The sequence below is a fragment of the Carassius carassius genome, chromosome 35, assembly GCF_963082965.1.
Source record: "Carassius carassius chromosome 35, fCarCar2.1, whole genome shotgun sequence".
Lineage (NCBI taxonomy): Eukaryota > Metazoa > Chordata > Actinopteri > Cypriniformes > Cyprinidae > Carassius > Carassius carassius.
Genome location: NC_081789.1, coordinates 14,635,810 through 14,658,558, shown reverse-complemented (window position 1 = coordinate 14,658,558; position 22,749 = coordinate 14,635,810). Strand labels below are relative to the sequence as shown.

The 22,749-nt window shown below is 36.4% G+C and overlaps 1 protein-coding gene across 4 annotated transcripts in view; it reads right to left on the bottom strand.

The window, feature by feature from the left end:
* The window catches only part of sema5a (sema domain, seven thrombospondin repeats (type 1 and type 1-like), transmembrane domain (TM) and short cytoplasmic domain, (semaphorin) 5A), a 145,129-nt gene that overhangs the window by 5,411 nt on the left and 116,969 nt on the right, over positions 1-22,749 (bottom strand). For all 4 annotated transcript variants that reach the window (XR_009425594.1, XM_059524531.1, XM_059524529.1 and 1 more), the window contains exons 17-20: positions 11,212-11,421; positions 5,426-5,596; positions 1,836-1,991; positions 880-924 (exon numbers count right to left, since the gene is read on the bottom strand). Coding sequence is in view for 3 of the 4 variants with exons in the window: in XM_059524531.1 (XP_059380514.1) it covers positions 880-924; positions 1,836-1,991; positions 5,426-5,596; positions 11,212-11,421 (582 nt within the window). In the remaining variant the exon portion in view is untranslated. The remainder of the gene's footprint in view (positions 1-879; positions 925-1,835; positions 1,992-5,425; positions 5,597-11,211; positions 11,422-22,749) is intronic.

The following is a 22,749-nucleotide window of genomic DNA, read 5'->3' as shown; positions in this document are numbered from 1 at the left end:
AAGTCAAATTGTGAGATACAAACTATACTGACTTTTTCTCGCAAATGAGAGCTTGTATCTTGCAATTTCTTGCAATTGCAAGTTTATATAATTCTGAAAGAGCTTATATCTCACAATTCTGAGAAAAAAAAGTCAGAATCAGGAGATGTAAACTCGCAATTGCAAGAAAAAAGTCAGAATTGTGAAATTATCGCAATCACCTTTTTTTTTTAATTCAGTGGCAGAAATCAACTTCCATACCTAAGTTCACCAAGTCTATGTTTGTTTGATCTAAAATACATAAATTAAAACAGCAATATTGTAAAATATTATTAAGCAGTAAAAGGAATATATTTTTAATATATTTTATATTATAATTTATTTTTGTGATGGCAAATACATAATGCTTAAATATCCTGATTTGGTGCTGAATAAACACTGAAAACAGTTATGTTGTGGAAACTGTGATACTTTTTGATTCTTTGATACATTGAAAGTTCAAAAGGATAGCATTTGTTCAAAATAGAAATCATTTGTATATATATTGTCTTTATAGTCAGTTTTAATTATTTTTTTTCATTCTTGCAGAGTAAAAGTATAAATTTCTTAAAAAAAAAATACTGACTCCAAACTATCGAACAGTAGGGTATATATGTTAGCTAGCTAATGCAAAGAAAAAAAAAATACTTGGCTTTTTATTAGAGTAGGATTTCAGCTGATCTAAGCTAAGCTTTAAGCAAGAATAATAGGATAATTATGACAGAAATCAATATTTCATGCCCATATACTTTTTTATTTGGCAAGTAGCTGAGTAATAAAGGGGATAATGTACAGCTAGCCGGTCATAATTGCAAAATAAACCCCTGCAGAGCGATATAAGGCTGCTTGTACACTACTTACCTCCACACCATCTTTCCTCCCGACTTGAATGTGCAACAGACGTTTCTGAGGAGAACAGAAAAAAATCAAGAAACGAACATGGAAATTAATCCGTTAGGCTGATAAATGAGATCTTTAGAAGTTTCAGAACATTACAGCAAGTGAATTTCAAACTCAACCTATTATCGCAAAATTCAAAGAGCTGAATAAGGAAAGTGGCACCTGCAACGCATTTTTATGATCAGTAATGGAAGTAAATGAGGTATAAAACTCTTCTAACGAGCTGTAATGGAACGTTACTCTGAGAATGACATGAGGGCTCTGCAGGCCAGACAATATTTACATAAGATTTACAGAATGGCCTTAAAAATCCACTCCCTGTGCTACACTGCAAGCGAGGTAATAACTCCCAAGACGATTAAACGGTTAGCCATTTCTATCTCTACAAAGTGGCAGATCACATAATAACTCATAATTTTAAAGATGAGCACATTAAAAATGAGGTGATTGTGTACATTGTAGTTCATCAGCAGAGAACTAAGTACAGTTACTCAGATATACACTAGTCAACATTTGAAGTGGATCAAAGTTCAAAGTTGTCCTTAAACTTAAAACCAAAATGCGTTCTTGACTTAGGACAACTTTAAATAACTTTTTTGATCCGCTTCAAACGTTGACTACCGTAATGTTCTTTCTTACAATTAGCACCCTCATGGTTGAGTTTGTAAAACTTGTAGAGCGGAAGTATCTCAGGTATCGAATGTAAATGCTACACGAAACATATCAGCGTAATGCATTTGTTCGATCGTGCCACTTAGACAGGGCAAAGGATGAGAGGCTAATTATCCCTGCACTGCAGGAATCAATGGCTTGGTGTGTCTCGCATTACTTCTTGTCAATTAGGGAAGATACTTGTTTGTCCAGGGGTCGATATGGCAAGTGTTTGAGTGTATATGTGTGCAGGTTTCTGTGCCCACCTGGGATGAAGTTGGAGATGGGTAGACAGGCACGAGTTTCACTGCTGTTGCCTGAACACTGGTTGCCAGTGGGAAACAGGACGTCACAGTGCCGCAGGCGAACCTGAGACCCTGATGAGTCACAGGGGGACCATTCGGACCAATCAGACCAGCTCTCTGTACATGAAAACAACAAGTCCAAATCAGATGCAAAGTGATGTAGAGGGGAAGGAATGTGGAGTTCTCACTCTATCTCTCTCTCTCTGTCTATCTATCTATTTATCTATTAAGTGTTTCTGCATGGCATAAATTTTCATCCATATACCCTGAGTCTCTGACACAAACTTGATCCATCCACACCATAAATGAAACTGTTCTTTAAAGCTTCTTGAAATAAATGATCGAATGGCTTATATAAACGTCACTAATTAAGTCTCAGAACTTGCAACAGAACATTCATATTTTCAGAGTGCAGAATGCAAATCCAAATGGCTGTGCCTTTATTTGAACATTAAAATCTAGCTATCACTGGATATATGTGTATTTATGTAATGTGCTCTGAGCCTACAAAAACATGTATAATATATTTGTTCATTTTGATGGGTGCAGCGGTGAACTGCACTGTGCATTTGTAGGAACCTGATGCTTTTAACTCAATGAGAGTGCAATAAAACTGACTGGATCAGAAGCCACTGTTGTGTTTTCTTTCTCACCTCATTCCGCTGCATGCCGCAGCTTATCACGCCCACTTCTGTAACAGTTTTCAAAACTCTTGTGAAAACTAACTGGTTTTGATATATCAGAATTCAAGACCCTTCAAACTAGCCCAGGGTCTATCTAGTCTCCCATTTTTTTCGTTGTTCAGGGTGAAAAAGTAATCTTAAGTAACACTTTATTTTAAGGACCATTTATCACTATTAACTACTTGCTTATTAGCCTGCATATAACTAGCATATTGACTGTTTATTAAAACTTACAAAGCACGTATTAATATCTTATTCTTCATGACCATACTCTAGATCCCTTAAACCTACCCAGTGCCAAAACTTAACAGCTACTTTACAAACTATCAATAAGCAGCAAATAAGGACTATTTTCAGGGAAAACTCTTTGTTAATAGTGAATATGTGTGCCCTATTCTAAAGTGTTACCAAAGTTTAAAACACCTAAACACTGGCATGCTGTTAGTGAACAACCCAACGTCGCTGGTGTTGCTATGACCGCAGTTTAGATGAATATAAAAATATGTGCTACACGCCTTCCTCTCAATAATAAACATACAAAACGGTGAGAAAACAGCAGTTAAGAAAGCATATAATGACAGTGATGCATGTAACCTACATTTTGTTACATTACATCAACTGGAACAATGAAATGGCTCTGAAAAATGCATTTGATGTGCAATCCATACATATCTGTTAAGATCTCAAAAACTGTGTTTTAGGGTTTCATGACCCTTTAAACTTGAAAAAATCTGTCAGTGTCGCTTTCAATTAGAATTACAACTTCAATTTCTACTATAAAGAAGATCTCCACTGTGTTCATGGTTTTCCTCATGTCTGACCTTAAAGGTCCCCTTCTTCGTGATCCCATGTTTTAAACTTTAGTTAGTGTGTAATGTTGTTGTTAGAGTATAAATAATATCTGTAAAATTCTAAAGCTCAAAGTTCAATGCCAAGCGAGATATTTTATTTAACAGAATTCGCCTACAAAAAACGACCCGTTTGGACTACATTCCTCTAGTTCCTGCAGTAATGACGTCACTAAAACAGTTTTTTGACTAACCTCCGCCCACATGAATTCACAAAAAGGGGGGCGTGGTCTTGTTGCGCTCCGACGGAGAAGAGGAAGAGTTGCGTTTGTGTTTGCCATGTCGTTGGAACGCTGTTATTTTCATCTCGGAGTCCAATCATCTTTGTTTGGCCTTCCAAGGGATGCTGTACTTGGAGATTAATGGTTACAATTTATGTTTAACTCGGTTCCCGAAAATTATAATCCACATGTAAAACTATGTGCAGCAAATTTTGCTGAGGACAGCTTGCTGAGGACAACTTCGTCAATCTCAATCAGTTTAATGCCGGATTCGCAAAAAGATTATTCTTGAAAGATGGAGCAGTTCCCTCTTTGTCTGGAGAAGGCGTTGTTTATAGACCACAACCGGTAAGTGTATTTTATTATTACAGTTGGTGCGTTTAACAGTTTCTGTAACTTACTAGACAAAGGGCAACGCTGTTTAGCTTTGTTAACTATATATTAGGGCTGTGCAAAAAAATGAATGCGATTTTCATGCGCATCTCGTTAGTAAAAACGCTCCTGTGATTATGAGTACATCTCCAGCACATGCTCTTGCCCACTTGCCTCTCAAAACTAGCCCAATCGCGTTACCAGGAGGTCAGCCTGCTCTAAGCTGGTGTCGAATCACAACACAGGAACCACTGGCCCAATCTGAACTCATTACGTATTTCTGAAGGAGGGACTTCATAGAACAAGGAAGTCATCAGCCCGTTTTTGTGACAGTGAAAACAGCGGTATACAGATAGGTGAATTGTGTGAAAAATACTGTTTTTTTTTACACGCGAAACATGAACACATGTTATATTGCACACTATAAATACAATCAAATCTTCAAAAAAGTGTGAAAAACGGGACCTTTAACATACTTAACAGAAGAAATAAACCAGAGAGGTTTTCCATGTCAAAGAAGGCGGAGCCCCAGATCCACACCCTCCTAATCGCCAAAGACCATTGGTAGCTCAAAGGTGTTTACTAACTAGTGCATACTTTATGTAAAACTTGGCAAGCAGTTTTGACCTTAAACAACCTTAATTTTGGCCTGATTTTGTTCAAAATTGTCATATCTATTCATTTTTTATTTGCTTGAAGTATAACAGGCCTTTAAAACAAAGAAACTAGACCTCCTTGGCAGATTAGACTTTTATTTTCCAGTAGGTTTGAAATTGTGTTATGTGGTTATCTTATGAGTGAATTGATTATCTATTTGGCCTCCAAGCTCATTTAAACTATACAATGGAACCTAAAAAGCTTGGAATCCAGTTTAAGAGAACTTCCTCACAGTGTCTTCTGATTAGCATTCCCCTCACTTATCCCTTCCTCTGTCTCCCGGCTTCACTGTACAGCTACACACCCGCTCATGTAATGAATGGTGTGACAGATAGACCTGAACGCAGCTAATAAAAGGTCACTCGGTAACCTCACTACAGTTCTGGCTAATGGATGGACTGACATTTGAATACAAGCTCTCTTCTCCCATTCACCTTTCCATGGATCAATGTGCAAGCTTTGACTCCGTCATCAATCGCCTTATCTTGCCCTCCTCTCTTGCACTCCCTGCTGCGGGCTTATGCATATTATCTTCATATCGCAAACTCGCCTTTACCATTTGCTTTTCTATGAAGTGTGACATTTTGATTTCTCTGCTTTCATTCCCCCATGGGCCGCTTTATGCGTGAGACATGACGAAAGGAAAGCAGGTACAAGACAAAGGCTTCCTATTCGAAAAAAAGTCATGTAATTTCCTGTTGGATTCAAGGTGTGAGTGTGAGAGTTCACATAGGTTGAATTCATGCACGTGATAAAGTGTGTGTGTGTACCTGGGCAGGGTTGGATGTTGCAGAGGGCCTCTTCAGTATGCAAACCCAGGCAGATGTCACCTCCGTAGGCAGGTGGAGGGTTGTTACAGGTGCGTGTGCGCATATAGTGGCCTCCTCCGCATGTCACTGAGCATTTAGACCAAGGTGACCAGCACGACCAGCTCCCATCCACTGAAAGAGAAGGAAAAGAGGACACTAAAACTGTGTCATGAATAATTTTGGGACTAGCATCCTACATTTCTTTCAGTAAATAGTGAAAATATTTTTCGGCAATAATTTTGAGCAGCTATAAATGTGTAACAATAGTTCATATCAATAAAGGCAAATGTGTTTGCTCTCTACATTTCTTATACTGTTGCTCAGCAAAGAGGAGTCATTCAGATAAACATGTTTAGTGCCATTCAATTTAAATGGGAAATATCATGGAAAATATGATTTAAAATAAATAAAATGATAAAAATAAAAGAGTTCATTTTTAATACAAACACATACAGTAGCCCCATAACACAAAACGATCTTCAACAAGAGGTCATTCAGAAGGCATGACATTTGTAATATCAGAACTATAAAGATTTAGATATCAGAACATATTCAGTATTCTGCAATTTGGTAGTGACTCATTTCTCATTTTATGAGGTTACCCAATCATAACACAACTCATTTACATATAAAACTCTTAAAAGAACACTGGCCTGTTAAAAGGATGAGAGAAAATAGAGAACAGTCACATAAAACTAAATTGTCTTTAAAAAAAAAAAAAGTCAGTTAAAGTCATTCTTAGGTTTTATTGCTGGTCTATTGGCTAGTTTGAAACCAAGTCATCTTAGACTGGTTTTCAACCAGGGTTATGGCTGTATTTGATCTTGAAATACTGATCTACTAAAGCCAGAGATAAAAAGATAGACTTCACAATTTTAGCAATCCTATAAGACCACTGCGTGTCACACAGTGTGACATGGATCTAATAAACTTGTGACATTTATTGACTCGTAGGCTATGATGCAAGTTACTATAAAAGAATAAAACGACATTAGCATGCGCTAGTGGTAAACAAAAAGAGCATGATAAATCACACTTTAGCAGTTGTTGTTTTATGTTTGCTTTAAAAATTTGACAAAGTGGCAAAAGAGGAAAGCATAAGCTTTTGAGTTAAGCATTGTTATGTCTTAGCGCCATGTCGCGTTGATTTCATGTTGCACTTTTATTGATTGGTCAGTATATGTGGTTCGTAGCAGCAAACACACTGTGCGACGATAATGCTGTATTTCTGACAATGTCAGAATATGACTGTATGCTATCTTTTGTCGCAAGACCGTGACAACGGCCATCTTTGTCTTTTACTGTACGACACAGAACCACAGATTAGGAGCCATGATCACAGAAACCACCACGATTGTTTCAAGATGCCAATCTTTTGTCTGGGACAGCCGAAAATCATGCAGTGTGTTTCGGGTTAAAGGGGGAAAGTGAATGTGCTCCATTTCATTTAAATAGAACCAGGAAATGTATTGATCTACCGCAATATAAATTTACGACTTCACTATAGTTACCTCTGTTAAGATCAATACAATGAAATAATCTGGTTTCAAAACAAGCTAAATCCTACTGCGCTTGTGTCATAAACACTTTTAAGAAGAGCATCTATCATTTCAAAGTAAATAAATAAAATAGAATAATTATATCTGAATAATTTTGAGTGGGATTGCCACTCTAAATGCGAAACATTAGTTTATATCAATAAAGGCAAATGTGTTATATAATATTTGTTCTACACTTTTCTCATTGTAGCTCAGCAAAGAGGAGTGATTCAGACTGAGTATATTTAGTTTCATTAAATTGAAATGGGACATATCATGGAAAACAGGATTTAAAATAAATAAAATATTACAATTTATTATGTACACTTCAACAACACAACCATTTGTAGAAAATGATCTGCAAAAACAGGTCATTCAGAAGGCATCACATTTGTAATATCAAAAAAATTATGATTTAGATAACAGCACCTATTAAATATTCAGAAACTTGGAGGAGCTGGAACTCATTTCACATTTGAAGAGGTTAGGCAACCATAGCACAGCTCATTTACATACTGTATAAATCTCTTAAAAGAACCATGGCCTGCTAACAAGTGAATATGTATTTCATTTAAATAGATCCAACTAATTTATTAGTCTATTACCACAATCTGAATGAATGACATCACTGATAAGATCACTACAATGAAATCATCTGGTGTCAAAACCAGCTAAATCCAAATGCTAAGACTGCTGGGAATCCAGGGGTCGATAAGAATAGAAGCTGTTCACACAATCTGCTCTGGAGCTCTGCTTCTCCCTCTCGGTTTCACACTGACCCCTGCTCTAATTAATGAGGCTAAATGAACCATCAATTCACTCCCTCCCGTCTTCAGCGAGTGCCAAGCTCAGGGTCATCACCCGCGACAACTGGGGGAACATAGAACAACTCACAAAACACTATGACTATCTTGGACCTAATTAAAGGAAAACAAGCATACTGAGTCTCATTTTACATTAGCATTAGCTGTCTGACAGGTTTGTGGAAGAGGGGTGAGAGTCACTGACATGAGTAGATTTTGGTAGTTTAGTAGGAAATATTAGCATACTGATTACTATATAGTGCATTGTATATTGGCTGCTATTAACAAACTGTATGCTAAACGATATATGGTATGCTACAAATATTTAAAAGGATTAGTTCATTAGGTCATCATTTTCTCACCCGTCGTGTCTTTCCAAACCCATAAGACTTTGGTTAATCTTTGAAACACAAATTATGATATTTTAATGAAATCTGAGAGGCTTTTGTCCCTCCACTGAATATCCAGGTAACCAAAACTTAGAAGATACAAAAAGGTCATAAAGGCATTGTAAAAATAATCCATATTAACTGAATGGTTTAAGAAATATAATCACTTTATTTGATGAAATGGGGAAGGAGGATTCATTGCAAAAAAAATCATTTCTAAAGACATTTCTATAATGTGTTCCTGTAGCTCAATTGGTAGAGCACTGCGTTATCAAGCGCAAGGTTGGGGGTTCGATTCCCTGGGAACACATGATATGTAAAAATTGATAGCTTGAATGTACTGTAAGTCTCTTTGGATAAAAGCGTCTGCTAAATAAATAAATTTATAAAAATGTAATTTAATTTAATACAACACTGTTATCATGAATTATTTTAGCCATGATAACTATGTAGTGAAATTCTGATATCGTGACATATCACGATCATATCTGTATATTGCTGAAAATATTTTTCAAATGCAAGCTGTAAATGCAACAAAAAGCACATTTTTCAAGAAATTACTATTTCAGTCTTTGTTCTTAAAAAAAGACACCATTTAACTAAATGTGTTACTTACGGTTTCTTTGTAATTATTTGTGAAAATTACTAGCAATTTCTAAGAGAAAATTGCTTCAAAGTAAATCCTTTTCCAGTTTTTCTAGTGTATTTAATTTTAGCAGTATAAAAGGTTTTTAAAACTAGTGCCCAATTTTGATTTGGGAAGCTTTTCCTGTCTGGTGCCTTTGAAGTCACAGCTCAGGACAGCTGCTAGTAAAGGTTTCTATAACTATATGTGTTGTTGACTGTATCTCACAAAACAGAAAAGGTGACTTTTTATATAAAAGACACAAGTAAACCAAATATTGCATTTTATCATCTGCTATAACTTCTCTTTTGTGAAAAATGACAAATCATCTAATTTCCCCCTTGTGGCCTGCAAAAGAAAAAAAGATTCATTCATTTCATAGCCTCCACAACTGCAACCGCGAGACCTCCGTCTGCCTCTATCAAAACAAAATAATGCATTTCTGACTTTGAACGTATAAAGATTTAGCTCGGCAAGAAGGAACCAATAAAAGACACAGACAGAATATTGGTCACAGACTCCGGTTCAAATACGCTTATGGAGGTATAGAACAATTTGATGTGTTCTTTTCCAAGCTTCCTGCTGGGATACGCTTGATGAAAGTCATCTGTATTATTCTGTCATCGTCTGTACAAAAGAGCTATTGAATCTAAGCGCTACTAAGACGTTTCACTGGAAGTAGACAAGGACTGAATTAACTTAGTGAAGCACAGTTACTGAGCGCTCACATACTGTAGTTTGCTGTACAATCTCTCATCCGCCGCTTTTATAAAATTTGCGCTGCGATTCCTGATCTGTTAGCAATTACGCCTGTGGAGAAAAACATCAATAAGTCTAATCAGGTCTTAAAACCTCTGGAGGTCTTTGTTAATGAAGCAGTCTTGCTACTGTCACTTTACAGGAAATATGTGATTTCCTATTAGAAATTAAGACTGAGGAGCAATTAGCTTTCCAGTATATCATGAAGAGCTAGAAACTTCAGTGCTTTGATGGTTTCAGGCTCCAAAAACAGGCTATTGATTAATTATGATTGCAAAACAAATTCCGCATTGCCTGATTGTGTCTTGTTCACCGTTAGGTATCATAAAATACCCAAGTAGCGCATTTCCATTTAGACAGCATATTTCCAGCACACATAACGATGAGCGCTCATTTAATTAGAGAGCTTTTTCCCCTCCTTCAACTTTGAGAGGGTGTACACCATTGTCACAAGCCTTTTAATGACTGAATCCTGCTTTGCCGTCTCTGCCGGTGTAATTAGCTTGAAATGTGATTACATACAACGATGCCACTGAGATTTCTCTCCATTTCCACTGGCAAATTGAGGTCCTCGCACCTTAAAACAGGGAGGCTGTCTTCTACACGTACAAATACCATGCGCAAATGTGGGTTGTGTGTGTCTTTCTTTTATCGCTTGTTGATGTCTGGAATCCTTCTTTATTCCCTGCACACCAGTAACAAACTGAAAACAGACAGTTATTATGATCGTTTCCATATAAACATTTAAGGAAAGAATGGATAAGTCTGAATTCTGTTTGTGTTGTGTGAGGGTTTTTAAAGTAAACGCAGTGTTCTTTTTTCCACCAAATAAGTGCTGGTGCTCGACTGGAGGATATGTTCTCCTCTTTCAGAAGTTTTTCCATTGAGCCAAACTGCACTTTTCTGTTGTTTATAACTGTAGTTTAAGAATTTATTTTGACATCTAAAGAAAAAGAATTATTCAATAGCTGTCTTTGATGAAATGTTTTTTACACATACACAGTTATATTTATAAATAAAATAATTTAATTTACTTTTTCTTAATTTAGGGAAGTCTTTGTAGGTAACAAATATACAGTTACAAATATTTCTTTTAAAGAAAGGATGCATTAAATTGATCAAAAGTGTCAGTAAAGACTTAATTAAGACAAAATATTTCGATTTCTAATATGTGCTGTTCATGCTGAACTTTATTCTATTCATCAAATAATAATAAAAAATACAAAATACAAAAATCACAAAATTCAGCATATTAGAAAGATCATGTGACATTGAAGACTGGAGTAATGGCTGCTCAAAAATCACAGGAATAACTTACATTTTAAAATACATTAAAATAGAAAAGGATTATTTAAAAATATAACTTTTTATTTACACTGGATTTCACTTTATTTGATTCTTTTACTGTATTAATACAGTATTACTTAATTTTTTTGATCAAATAAATGCAGCCTAGTTGAGCAAAAGATACTTTTTCTAAAACAATTGTTTTTTTTAATTGCAAACAAAATACATATAATTTAATTTCAGAATGGGGAAAACAGTGGGAGAATCAGTGTCTGGAGAAGATGTGTAAGTCACAAAAATATGAAAGGAAAAAGTTGGAAAAGGTTTATGTATAAGCACTGCTAACCTGGACATGGTGTAGTATTGCACTCCTGATACTCCTGGGCAGGCCCCAGGCAGGTGATTCCTCCATATTTGGGTTTGGGGTTGGAGCAGGTTCGTTTGCGGTTTCGGACCCCCGAGCTGCAGTCCCGACTACATTGGCTCCAAGTCCCCCAGGCGGACCAGCCTCCATTTACGGTCAATCCAGAGATACGTCCAGAACGCAGCAAATCTCCTAAAACAAGAATAAACAGATTCAACTCCTGGGAAATCATGGGAATTTGATGCTCTTCAATAAACCCAGAGAAGGGTTTTCTGATTTCAGAGATTATTATTTCAACAAACATTTCAATCTATTATATATATAAAAAAAGATCCAGACCACCTGAACTATTTCAAAAGAATAGCTCAGATAGCAAAATGGATTTTCACATCATAGTTATCCATGCCATTCACAACTTTCCCTGTATTACTGTATTGTGTCAGAACATTTATCTTATCACACACAGTGTTTTTGCCACAGAGTATCTGTCTGCACCGTGACCTCTGTGTTTGTACCTCTGACCTTGAGCGAGATCCATCTGTGACAGTCCCTGTGAGCCACAGCCATTTATCAATTCTGAGCAGGCAACAGAGCTACATGGGTCGACCTTTAATCTCTCCAGCACCAGAGCACACAGTCCTCTCAAAGGTAATAGACTACTTCATAATCTACCCACACCTCAAAGTGGGGCGCCTGGCTCTGATGGGTAATGGCAAGGGAACACAGGTGTCAGTGCATGCTAGACCCGCAGGTAAACAAACTGTGTTGCGTTCAATGACTTTAACCAAGAAATGACAGACTACATTGATTTTTAGGAAAGTGTAAAGTCGCATTATGGAATTGGATTTTAACTTCGCTATGCTTTGCTGGTTGTTAAGATCCCACGCAAAGTAAAGAAGATAAATTGCGATTAAAAAAGGCAGTGCTTATGCATACACACTGAACTTTCCCAGTCATGTGTTAGACAATAGGATCGGCGGTACATCTGCCGTGCGAGATGGGTGGCATTATATCCTGCACAATCAAGAAAATTAATAGCTCTTGTGGATTAAGAATGTGGCTTTTACGCAATTCCCCAGAGCTGTTGTAAACTGTCTAGCGGTCACCGGGCGCTCATTAAAAGTTAGGGGGTGGGCAATTAGAAACGACTCCCTGATGGGTCTGCATAGGGGGTGGTTAACGCCTCTGCAAATACATGTAATTACAATGACATATAGCATTATAGCATCGCAAGAAGCAGTCGAGACACAAACGGTCAACTGAAAAGTGTGGGGTGCTCTTAAACAGTGGTGTCCAAAAGTCTTAGACCACTGGTAAAAAATGCTTTTCTGTTTTTATTTCTGTTCTATTTCTTATTGTTACTATCAAGTATTTTATTAATTATACATTGTATTATAAATGTGTAATTACTGAATATAATTTAACAGCTTTTTAAATGAGAAATTATATTAATTTGTAATTAATAAATGTAATTTAAGTTTTTTTAAATAATGGATGATATGATTTATAACTACTGAATACAATTTAACAGCTTTTTCAATTAGACATTACATTAATTTGTAAATAAAAATAATATAATATAATAGTTTTCTAAAAATGTATATTATATTAAATATTATTTTTTATAATTAAACTATTCTTATAGTTTTTATTAATTAATAAATTATATTATTTGCAATTTTCAAAAATGTTTTTAAATACAAATTCAATTTATTTATGCAAAATGTATTAATGTAATTAAATAAAATTTGTGTATAAATTACACATATTACCATCATTTGAAAGAATTTTTTATTTATTTTTTTTATAAAATCACAATGTCACTGGTTTTGCTTCAACAAAAACAGCACTTGAGATGCATAAACTGCAAAAGTTTAAGTTTCTATTCAGTTTGAACTTGATTTTTAATCACAGGTTTTCAGACGCATGCTCAGACTTTTTGGGTCTGCTCAGTTTGAGACCAGAATCACAGACAGTGAGATTTTCTATTTTGTATCCAAGGACGTGTGTGTAATGCACCACAGAGAAATTTGCCAGCTGAGATCCTAAGGTCTGCAGAATCTGACACTGAGTGGGATTCTAACTGATGGCAGATCTGTAGGGAACCGACAGTAAATAGCCTTGGAGATAACAGCAGCTTCTGAGAAAAGGAGGAGGAAAGAAAGAAAGAAAGAAAAAAAGAGAATGACAGAGAGATGGAGCTGTCCGTGCAACATGGTATTTAGATGAGAAAATAGTGCTAAAGTCAAACGCTAAAATTATGTGCTATTGTTTCGGAGATAAATGAAGGCATCACTCATAGCCAAATTACAAACCTGGACCATCATCAATATGCTTCAAAGAAACTCAAGGTTTTAAGATAAGTAGCTTGACTGTTTGGCAGCATTTTCACTCTAGCCACTGCCATTACTCCAGCAATGATGCATGTATTGATTTTTATTGTACTGAAGGTTAAGCGTTAAACACTTGCACTAAAAGAAAAATGGTGCTATATTGTAACGAAAGCTACAGAGCCTTTTTTTGCACACTAAAATTTGTAATCGCCCTTTAAGTTTCTAAACTGTGTTCATTCAATTGCAAAATATTACCTAATTTTTACAGTTTGTACCTGTCAGTGCATAAGCTACCAGAGGTGGAAAGAGTACAAAAATATTCTACTCAAGTAAAAGTACCATTACATTAATGAAATTTTACTTAAGTACAAGTAAAAGTACCAGTCTAAAAATCTACTCAAGTAAAAGTAAAAAGTAGCTTATTTAAACTTTACTCAGAGTAAAAATTACTTAGTTACATTTTAACAGTGGGAGGGAGTCAAAATGGGACAGGCCAAGGGTGTCAAACTCAGTTCCTGGAGGGCCACAGTCCTGCACAGTTTAGATATAACCCTAATTAAACACACCTGATCAAGCTAATCTAATCATTTAGGTTTATTTGAAAACTACATGATATGTGTGCTGGAGCAGGGTTAGAACTAAACTCTGCAGGGCTACGGCCCTCCAGGAACTGAGTTTGACACCCCTGGGATAGGTCTATTAATCTCAAACTAGTTGTTTTTAATTAAAGGAATCAGTTATTTAGAATAATATAACATTTGGGCTGTTACCAGGCAAATCAGTATCAACAAACTCATCTTTTAATGCAGAGGAAATGCAGAAAATTCATTGGAAGTGGCATTTAGATGTATTACACTGTTTAGTGCAGGACAAGAATGCATTTAACCTGCAGTTACAAATGCATGAATAATGTTTTGATATACAAGACATAAAATGTTGAATACTCATTTGAAATGATAAGAAATTAATTATTTAAAAAAATCAAAAGATACTTTAAATGTGAAATTAAAATGGCCAGTATGTGTCAGCAAGTCACTGTTAATAAGTGAGTCATTGCGATTGAACCGAATCATTTAAACGGTTGATTCATTCAGGAACGAAACACTGTCACGTTGCTCAGAGACGCAAAACTGTGCTTTGGTGGCTGTGTTTGGAATTATTTTCTGTTGTAGAAATAGAGCTAAAAAAGGCAATATGGTGTCTAAAACGCAAGTCTCTTAATTAACTTGTTTACTGAACTGTTATATATATGTATGTATATATTCATGATGATTTTTGGAGGAAACGATGGCATTCTTTGTGTGATTTTGATTTAATATATGAAATTATATAAATATGTGAATTTTCTGCCCCTTTATCTTCAATTTTGTGATCATTCTAAATGCATTTTAGGAGACTGAACCACACAGTGAAAGAACGCACTATAAATGCGCGCGCACATCATTAAAACAAAAATAGCACACTCCTCACCACGGTCTTTTTAGATAATTTGTGCAAAACCTCTTGCTAAAATGTCAAAGCTTCATTTTAACCACCAATGCAACGATGCAATTATTTAGTTTACCTCTACATTCTTGCGAAGGGTTGATGTCTTATCGAGATTTTATAAGCTGCGAGTTTGGTCTTCCTAGGCAAGTACAGCTTACACTGCATAATAGAGCATACATATGGCCAGGGGTTCACTTCATTTCCTTCGAGTTCAACTTCAGAATATGACGGGGTTTCGTTTTCTGCGGTGTCTGCACCACTAACGCCTGATTTGTCCGTCTGCATCTTTCTTGTGATTTTAGCGCCAGTTTGCCCTCCTGCCCATTATGCCGTAGTTTCCAGGGAGCGATTTATTTATTTATTTATTTATTTTTTTACTCAGTAATTAATGTGTTTTAAAATGTAGTGAAGTACAATACTTCAAACAAAATATACTTAAGTAAAAGTAAAATTACAGATTTAAAAAATTACTTTAAAAAGTATTAGTACACAAAAAAGCTACTCAATTACAGTAACGCGAGTAAATGTAATTCGTTACTTTCCACCTCTGTAAGCTACCCAATTTAGAATGAATAATCAGTTGGTTTCCTGAACAACTATTAACAAAACTAATTAACAATAATTAGGCTGGTCTGAGGTTCACATGACCTTGGTCAGATGTGTTTTTTAGGGTTTGGGCATACAAGAAACATTTTGTTTTTAATTCTACATGGCATCTTAAAAAACAGGACGGGATGCTCAAAAAACTGCAATATGTGACAACAGACAAAAACTGGAAAAATATTTTAATGTTTTTGAAAGGCATATTTTCGATTAAAAATATTAGAAACAGTCACAGTTCAAAATAACAGTTTCCTATTGAAATATATTTTTAAATGTTATTTATTCCAGTGATGCAAATCGTCTCGGTAAGAAGCCACGTCAGAAGACTGACGAATTAGCATATCGCTTCGATAGACCAATCTAATTCGAGCGTAAACTAAATGAGCCAATGCACACTGGCATGCAATTATTGCATGTAGCTGCAGCTGATCACAGCATAAGTATAAAGAAAGCAGCATGTGCAATACATACCAGGTTTTTGCTGAGGAGCCCGGCCAGTGACACGGCCGCTTAGAGGTGGCACAGCAGCCGTGATGTCTCCGTTCCCTCCTTCAGATGTTTCCTTTCAGTCTGTCGCTCTCGACATCACATTGATGGAGGAGCTTGACAGGGTCTACAGTATGGACACTCTGGAGTAGTTTTATCAAGCCAATACTAAACAGGGCCTCTCAGTGCCACTACACATTTGAGGTGAGAACACAGGAGGATACCAGCTCCACATGAAGGCTATAGAATCCAGCAAACATGTTGGGGGTCGCCCAGCCCACAGCTCTACAAATATCTGTCAGCGAGGAGCCACGAGCCAGCACCCAGGAGGATGCAACACTTCTAGTTGAGTGAGCTCGCAGCCTGAATGGGCAGGGCACCCCCTGTGCCTGATAAGCCAGAGTGATGGCATCCACAATCCAGTGGGCCACCCTCTGCTTAGAGACAGCCTTCACCTTCTGCTGGCCTCCTTAACAGAAAAAGAGCTGGTCTGAGGTCCTAAACCTTTGTGTCCGGTCTACATAGCATCACAGGAATCTGACAGGACAGAGCAACGCTAGGGCTGGGAGTGTGCAAGTCCCCTACCCTCTTGATGGAGGCCACTGCAAGCAGGAGCAGAGTTTTCAATGAAAGAAACTTTAGCTTTAGCTTCGTCCTTCCTGACACTGCACAGCGTCTGAGTGAGAAGGCTCACTGGGGAAAACGCATACTTGTGCAGTCCCCACGGCCACATGTGTACAAGTGTGACCGTACCGAGTGTTCCCTCGGTCTGGGAGTAGCCCAGAGTCAATGGAGCTCCGCCCCCCTGGGGGAAACAGAGCCTGGCTTGCAGCTCCGAGATGGTCGTCTTCCCGCAATGGGAATATGACTAATCCGCGAATGCCAACCTCAGTGTGTTTAATTCTCAGACACGCGAGGCAGCGATCGTGACCATCACCCAGCACCAGGTAATGACCACATCCAGAAAGGCACGGGTGCAATGGCATCTTTAAAAAGACGATCAGTCTTGGAAATGATCACTGAAGCACCGTACCATCAACACCAGAAGTTTCCAAGAGCGCGTTGAACTCATAGAGACTTGAAGACACTGGATGGAGCAGAATGATGTTGTCGCTCGGCTACGAAGTTGAGAATGACTGAGTGAAAGGAAACTGAATTTTCATGCTCATTTGCTGCTCTATAAACATTTATTTTTAGTATCAATGTTGAAAGCAGTTGTGTTGTAGTGCTGTTTAATATTTTTGTGGAAACTGTAATGTACTACCATTTGAAAGTTGTGAGTAAATAAACAACTATAAAACTTTTATTCAGTAAGGACACAGTAAATTGATTAAAAGTGTCACATGATCCTTCAGAAATCATTCTAATATGAAACATTTCTCATTATTACAAATGCTGAAAAAAGTTTTGTGGATAGAGTGGATACATTTGTTTTAGGATTCTTTGATGAATAGAAATAATTTAATTGAAACGGAAAGCTTTTGTAACCTTATAAATGTCTTCAATGTCTCTTTCAATTAATTTAATGCATACTTGACAAATAAAAGTATTAAACTCTTAAGAATATATATTATGTACTGTAGTTTATATGTCTGAATGCATATGCCTATAGCAGTAGCATTATAAAGGGGCGGAATCTTTTTTACTATGTAAAATGTCTAAAAGATAAAGCCCAGCACACTCTCTGCATGTTCATTTAAGCACTGCTGAAAATGTGTTAGACTGTCATCCATTCACACCTTTAATAATCTTAGAGGACAGAACTTTTAAACTTATAAACACTAGTAAATTAACTGATGACCATCAAGGTTTGAACAAATACAGGCAGTAGTTTATCAAAGAAAGTGATGTTGTTATCTGACATTTTTTTAGATTTTTATTCAGGTTAATCTACTTCTTATAATTAAGTAAACGGACTGCAGCTCACTAAGCAAAGCTCCTGAATCCTTGTAAATAATGACCAGCTGCTGCGGACACTGTGATAATTTCTTTAATTTGCTCCTAAAAGAGACTGCAGAGAAATCAAGGAACCTTATCTGCACAAAGCCGATTTACATTTGCCTAAAAAAATAAAACTGACATCAAATGCATTTCCAATCTGAAAATGTCAGCCAGGGCTGATTCTACTGATCTTGATTCTTTCATAATGTTGATATTAGACAGAGACAGATGCTCAGACCTGCAAGACTTGACAAAATAGCAACAAACACGTGACTTCTACTTGACAATGCCAAGGTGACTTCCAGGGCCCTACTAACTCAGTTTATCTACAAGTCAAGTCAAGTCAAGTCAAGTCACCTTTATTTATATAGCGCTTTAAACAAAATACATTGCGTCAAAGCAACTGAACAACATTCATTAGGAAAACAGTGTGTCAATAATGCAAAATGATAGTTAAAGGCAGTTCATCATTGAATTCAGTGATGTCATCTCTGTTCAGTTAAATAGTGTCTGTGCATTTATTTGCAATCAAGTCAACGATATCACTGTAGATGAAGTGACCCCAACTAAGCAAGCCAGAGGCGACAGCGGCAAGAAACCTAAACTCCATCGGTGACAGAATGGAGAAAAAAACCTTGGGAGAAACCAGGCTCAGTTGGGGGGCCAGTTCTCCTCTGACCAGACGAAACCAGTAGTTCAATTCCAGGCTGCAGCAAAGTCAGATTGTGCAGAAGAATCATCTGTTTCCTGTGTTCTTGTCCTGGTGCTCCTCTGAGACAAGGTCTTTACAGGGGATATACAGACAACTGAATGTCCTTGTGTTTTAATAAATACATTTTACAAAAAGAAAAGACCACATTTTTACATAATATGTAGCATTTAGTGTCTTAACACAAACTACAACCCATAAATAATCCAATCAAATTTTTCACCCAAATAATCATCTTGCAGTAATTCTATGAGTTTGATTGTGTAACCATTTAATGTAACCACATACAGTCATTCCTCCACTCTAGATTGTTCCACATGAACTCTATGCAATGCTTTATCACACGGCATGGCTTACGGATTCAAATCAATATGGGCCAGCCGAGACGTGAGGCAAAATCTTGGCCAAATGGCACCCCATTCATTTCGGAACTTATCTTCCCTTGTGGCTTCACTGACATCAACACACATCTTTAGCGTGGAGGTGATTATGGGACTAGGCCTCCTCTGTACGATATGCAGTACGTTAACCACTGTCCACAAACATCTGTCATTATAGGGCATGCAACAGTACAGCTGGGTGCTTCAAGCTAAATAATGGTTAAAATGCAGAAATTATTCATGTGTATGTTGGGCATTTAATATTTATGATATTTATACTGATGCAGCACTGATGAATCATTTGCGTGTCAAAGAAATACAGATTGCACGCAATATGAAACAAAAATTTAAACTAAAATTGTAGATAATTCTTACACCTCTAAAAGTGCTGTGTGTGCTCGTATATGCATGCCAATGTAAAGAGTTATCTTATGCTCAACAATACTATATTTAATTGATCAAAAATGCTGTAAGAATAGTAATATTGTGAAGTCTATTTAAATGTAAAATAACATAGCCATAACAGTTGTAATAGCCATAACTCAAGTCTACATATTCATAGGTTTCATGTGACATCACACAGTGGTGTGGCTGCCGTTTGTTGCACCAAATTGCAATCTGCTGTACTCTGCTCTGGGCTGATAACAGCAAATCAAAACGGATTATTTACCAAGAGTATATATGGGATTTTTATGATCAAATATTTCTCGTAAGCAAAGATGCATCTGTAAATTTTTTGTATTTTAGTTAGCAAGTTTGTGATGAAACTTACAAAAGGTTAAATTCGCATGCGAGAAACTTTAGTTATGCTCCACCTAAAGCTAATAAATCAACTAAAAGTTATTGTTTTATTTTTTATCTTTGATGTAAGTACAGTTATGTGAGTCTAGAATATTCATGCTGCACTAGACTTTGACGGACAACACTCCGATCCAGGAAAACAAACAGATGAGGAAGAGGACGAGGATGATGGTCCAGCACATAACGTTAAAAAAGAGAAAGGTTTGTAGTTTAGGTTTCCACATTCTTATTTTTATGAATGTAGTAGCTGAATGTAATTACTTCAAGGGTGTTAGAGTGAAGAGGATTTGTTTGTAAGTATTAGTATTATAATCCTATAGAATAATCTCAGTTAACTAAATATATAAGCTAGTTACAGTGATTTTTACTATGCCAATGTACTACAATCAAATTTTTATGCATCAATATGTCTGAGATCATTTGCAGTAGCTGTGTCTTCCTTTTACAGTTGCTATAAAAGCAGACTTATATGTACAGGTGCTCACCAATGTCAAAACACATGTAACTGACTACAACAGAACACAGATTTACAGTTGTGTTGCTACTTCATTTAGCATGTAGAGACATACAGAAATAACTTAATATTTATCTTAAATGTTCCACAAATGTCTTTTAACCTATGTTTTTCAGTAAACAAGAGAAATGTCATCGCAGATAAAATTCCAGACGTTCCTCCTCAGACACATGTGAACACTAGCAGTGCTTGGAGTCAGACAGTGGACATCATCTTCATTTATACTTCTCTGACTGGACTACCAAGGAGCATTTAGAGTCGATGAGAAAGTAAGTTCAAGTAAATGTCTGCACTGAACATGATTATACTATGTAATATAATGTTTTCTGCAACAATTGGGGGGAATCGTAACTGAAAAGACAAACTGACCAACAGGAAGCTATGGATCTATTTAAGGTGTATTTTTCAAGCATTTTATAGTGGTATTCACTGTTATTTTTCTGCACTAGTGATGACTAGTGAATACTGTTTATACTTATTTACTTAAAGGTATAGTTAACCCAGATTTCTGTCATTATTTACAATTTTTACATCAATTCAACCTCTTTTTGTTTTTTCAAACCCCTGACTTTTGTTTTTCTGCAGAGCTCAAAAGAAGATACTTTGATGAATGTTGGTAATCAAAACCAACAAGTTTGTCACATGCAGACGACATAAAGGGAGTAAATGATTTACATTTTTGGGTAAACTGTCTCTTTAATTAGGATGATACACACTTTAAATTTCAATACTGGACACAACCATGTAATGTGCTAGAATTAAATTGGTAAGTAATAATAAGTATTTATTATAATAAGGGAAGTCATGGCCTAATGGTTAGAGATTTGGACTCGTAATCCAAAGGTTGTGACTTCGAGTCTCGGGCTGGCAGGAATTTCAGGTGGGGTGAGTGAATGTACAACGTTCTCTCCACCCTAAATACCTTAGACTTAGATGCGTAAGACATGCTGCACAATGACCCACAATGAGCAACAACCAAGAACACTGATTGCTTTTAAAATGTATTCATATTAACAGTTAGTTAATTATTATTTAAATAATTTTATGAAGTACAAATTATTTAATTCCAAAACTTTGCCATTTACAAATGTGTTTTTTTATGTTTTAACCTTAATTCAATGTTATGTGTTAAGCGTACATATAAATGCATCATTCATTCAAGTAAATGCATGGGTAGTTTTGCAAAATGTGTTAAATACTTTATCTACACTAATTGTAGAGCTGCTTTTTGCTGTAATTGCATAGTTTTGTAAATAAATTGTTTTGTAAATACATTTTCCTCATGCCAGCTTGGTCAAGCTAGTTATTTAATTAAAATTGCTTCCATAATGAGAGGTTTATAGATTTGTTACGTCATGTTATTTATGTATTATAACCTATATATTTAAAATGAAAGTAAACGTTTTGTCTAGGAAACATTAATGAACGTCCTGTGCTGCGCAACGGGCCAAGTCCGGCTTGGATGACACAATGTCTGCAAGTTACGGCTGTCGCATCTGGTCCGGTTGATTCGGCCCAGAATCTGAAAGTGTGTACACAGGCATCCAGGCCGGGTGTGGCAGATGGACCCGGGCCGATGTCTCTAGCAGGTGAAAATTTTACTGAAAATGACCTGAGTGTAAGGAGAGTAAATGTGTATGAGGTACAGTTAGATGTAAATAGCCTATCAGCAAACGTCAAATTGGTAAGTTTTCACAAGACTTTAGTGGAGTCAGCAGTTTGCTTGACTGTTTAAATAAGGATCTAATCCTAAAGTATCTATTTTATTAATACTATTGTTTTTCGTTGTTGGTGAAGTGTTATTTCAGTTTCCGATAAGCGAGGAGAGGCTACGCAAGGTACTAAAGAAGGTATCCGAAACAAAGTCAGATGACTGAAACCCATGAATATACTATTCTATACACACACATTTATAATGTTACAAAAGTTGACGTTGCTGAAGTCCTATGCTGGTCATATAGAGGGTCATATAGAGGGTCCTATAGAGGGCGCAACATGATAATAAATCTTTGGACTTCCACATTTGCTCTCCGTTTCCAAACAGTTAAAATGACAAAAAAAGTATTCTCCGAAAGCTCCACAAGACATGTGTGATTATATTACTGGATGTTTGAAATTGAACAGGAGAATGCACATTTTAAACAGTCTATAGTATAGTATGCATTCACATAAATGTAATCTTTACTGTGCTACTTTATCTATATATGATTTAGAATGAGCAGAAATCTGTGAGAAATAAAATGACAAAGTCAAAAGAACTGATAA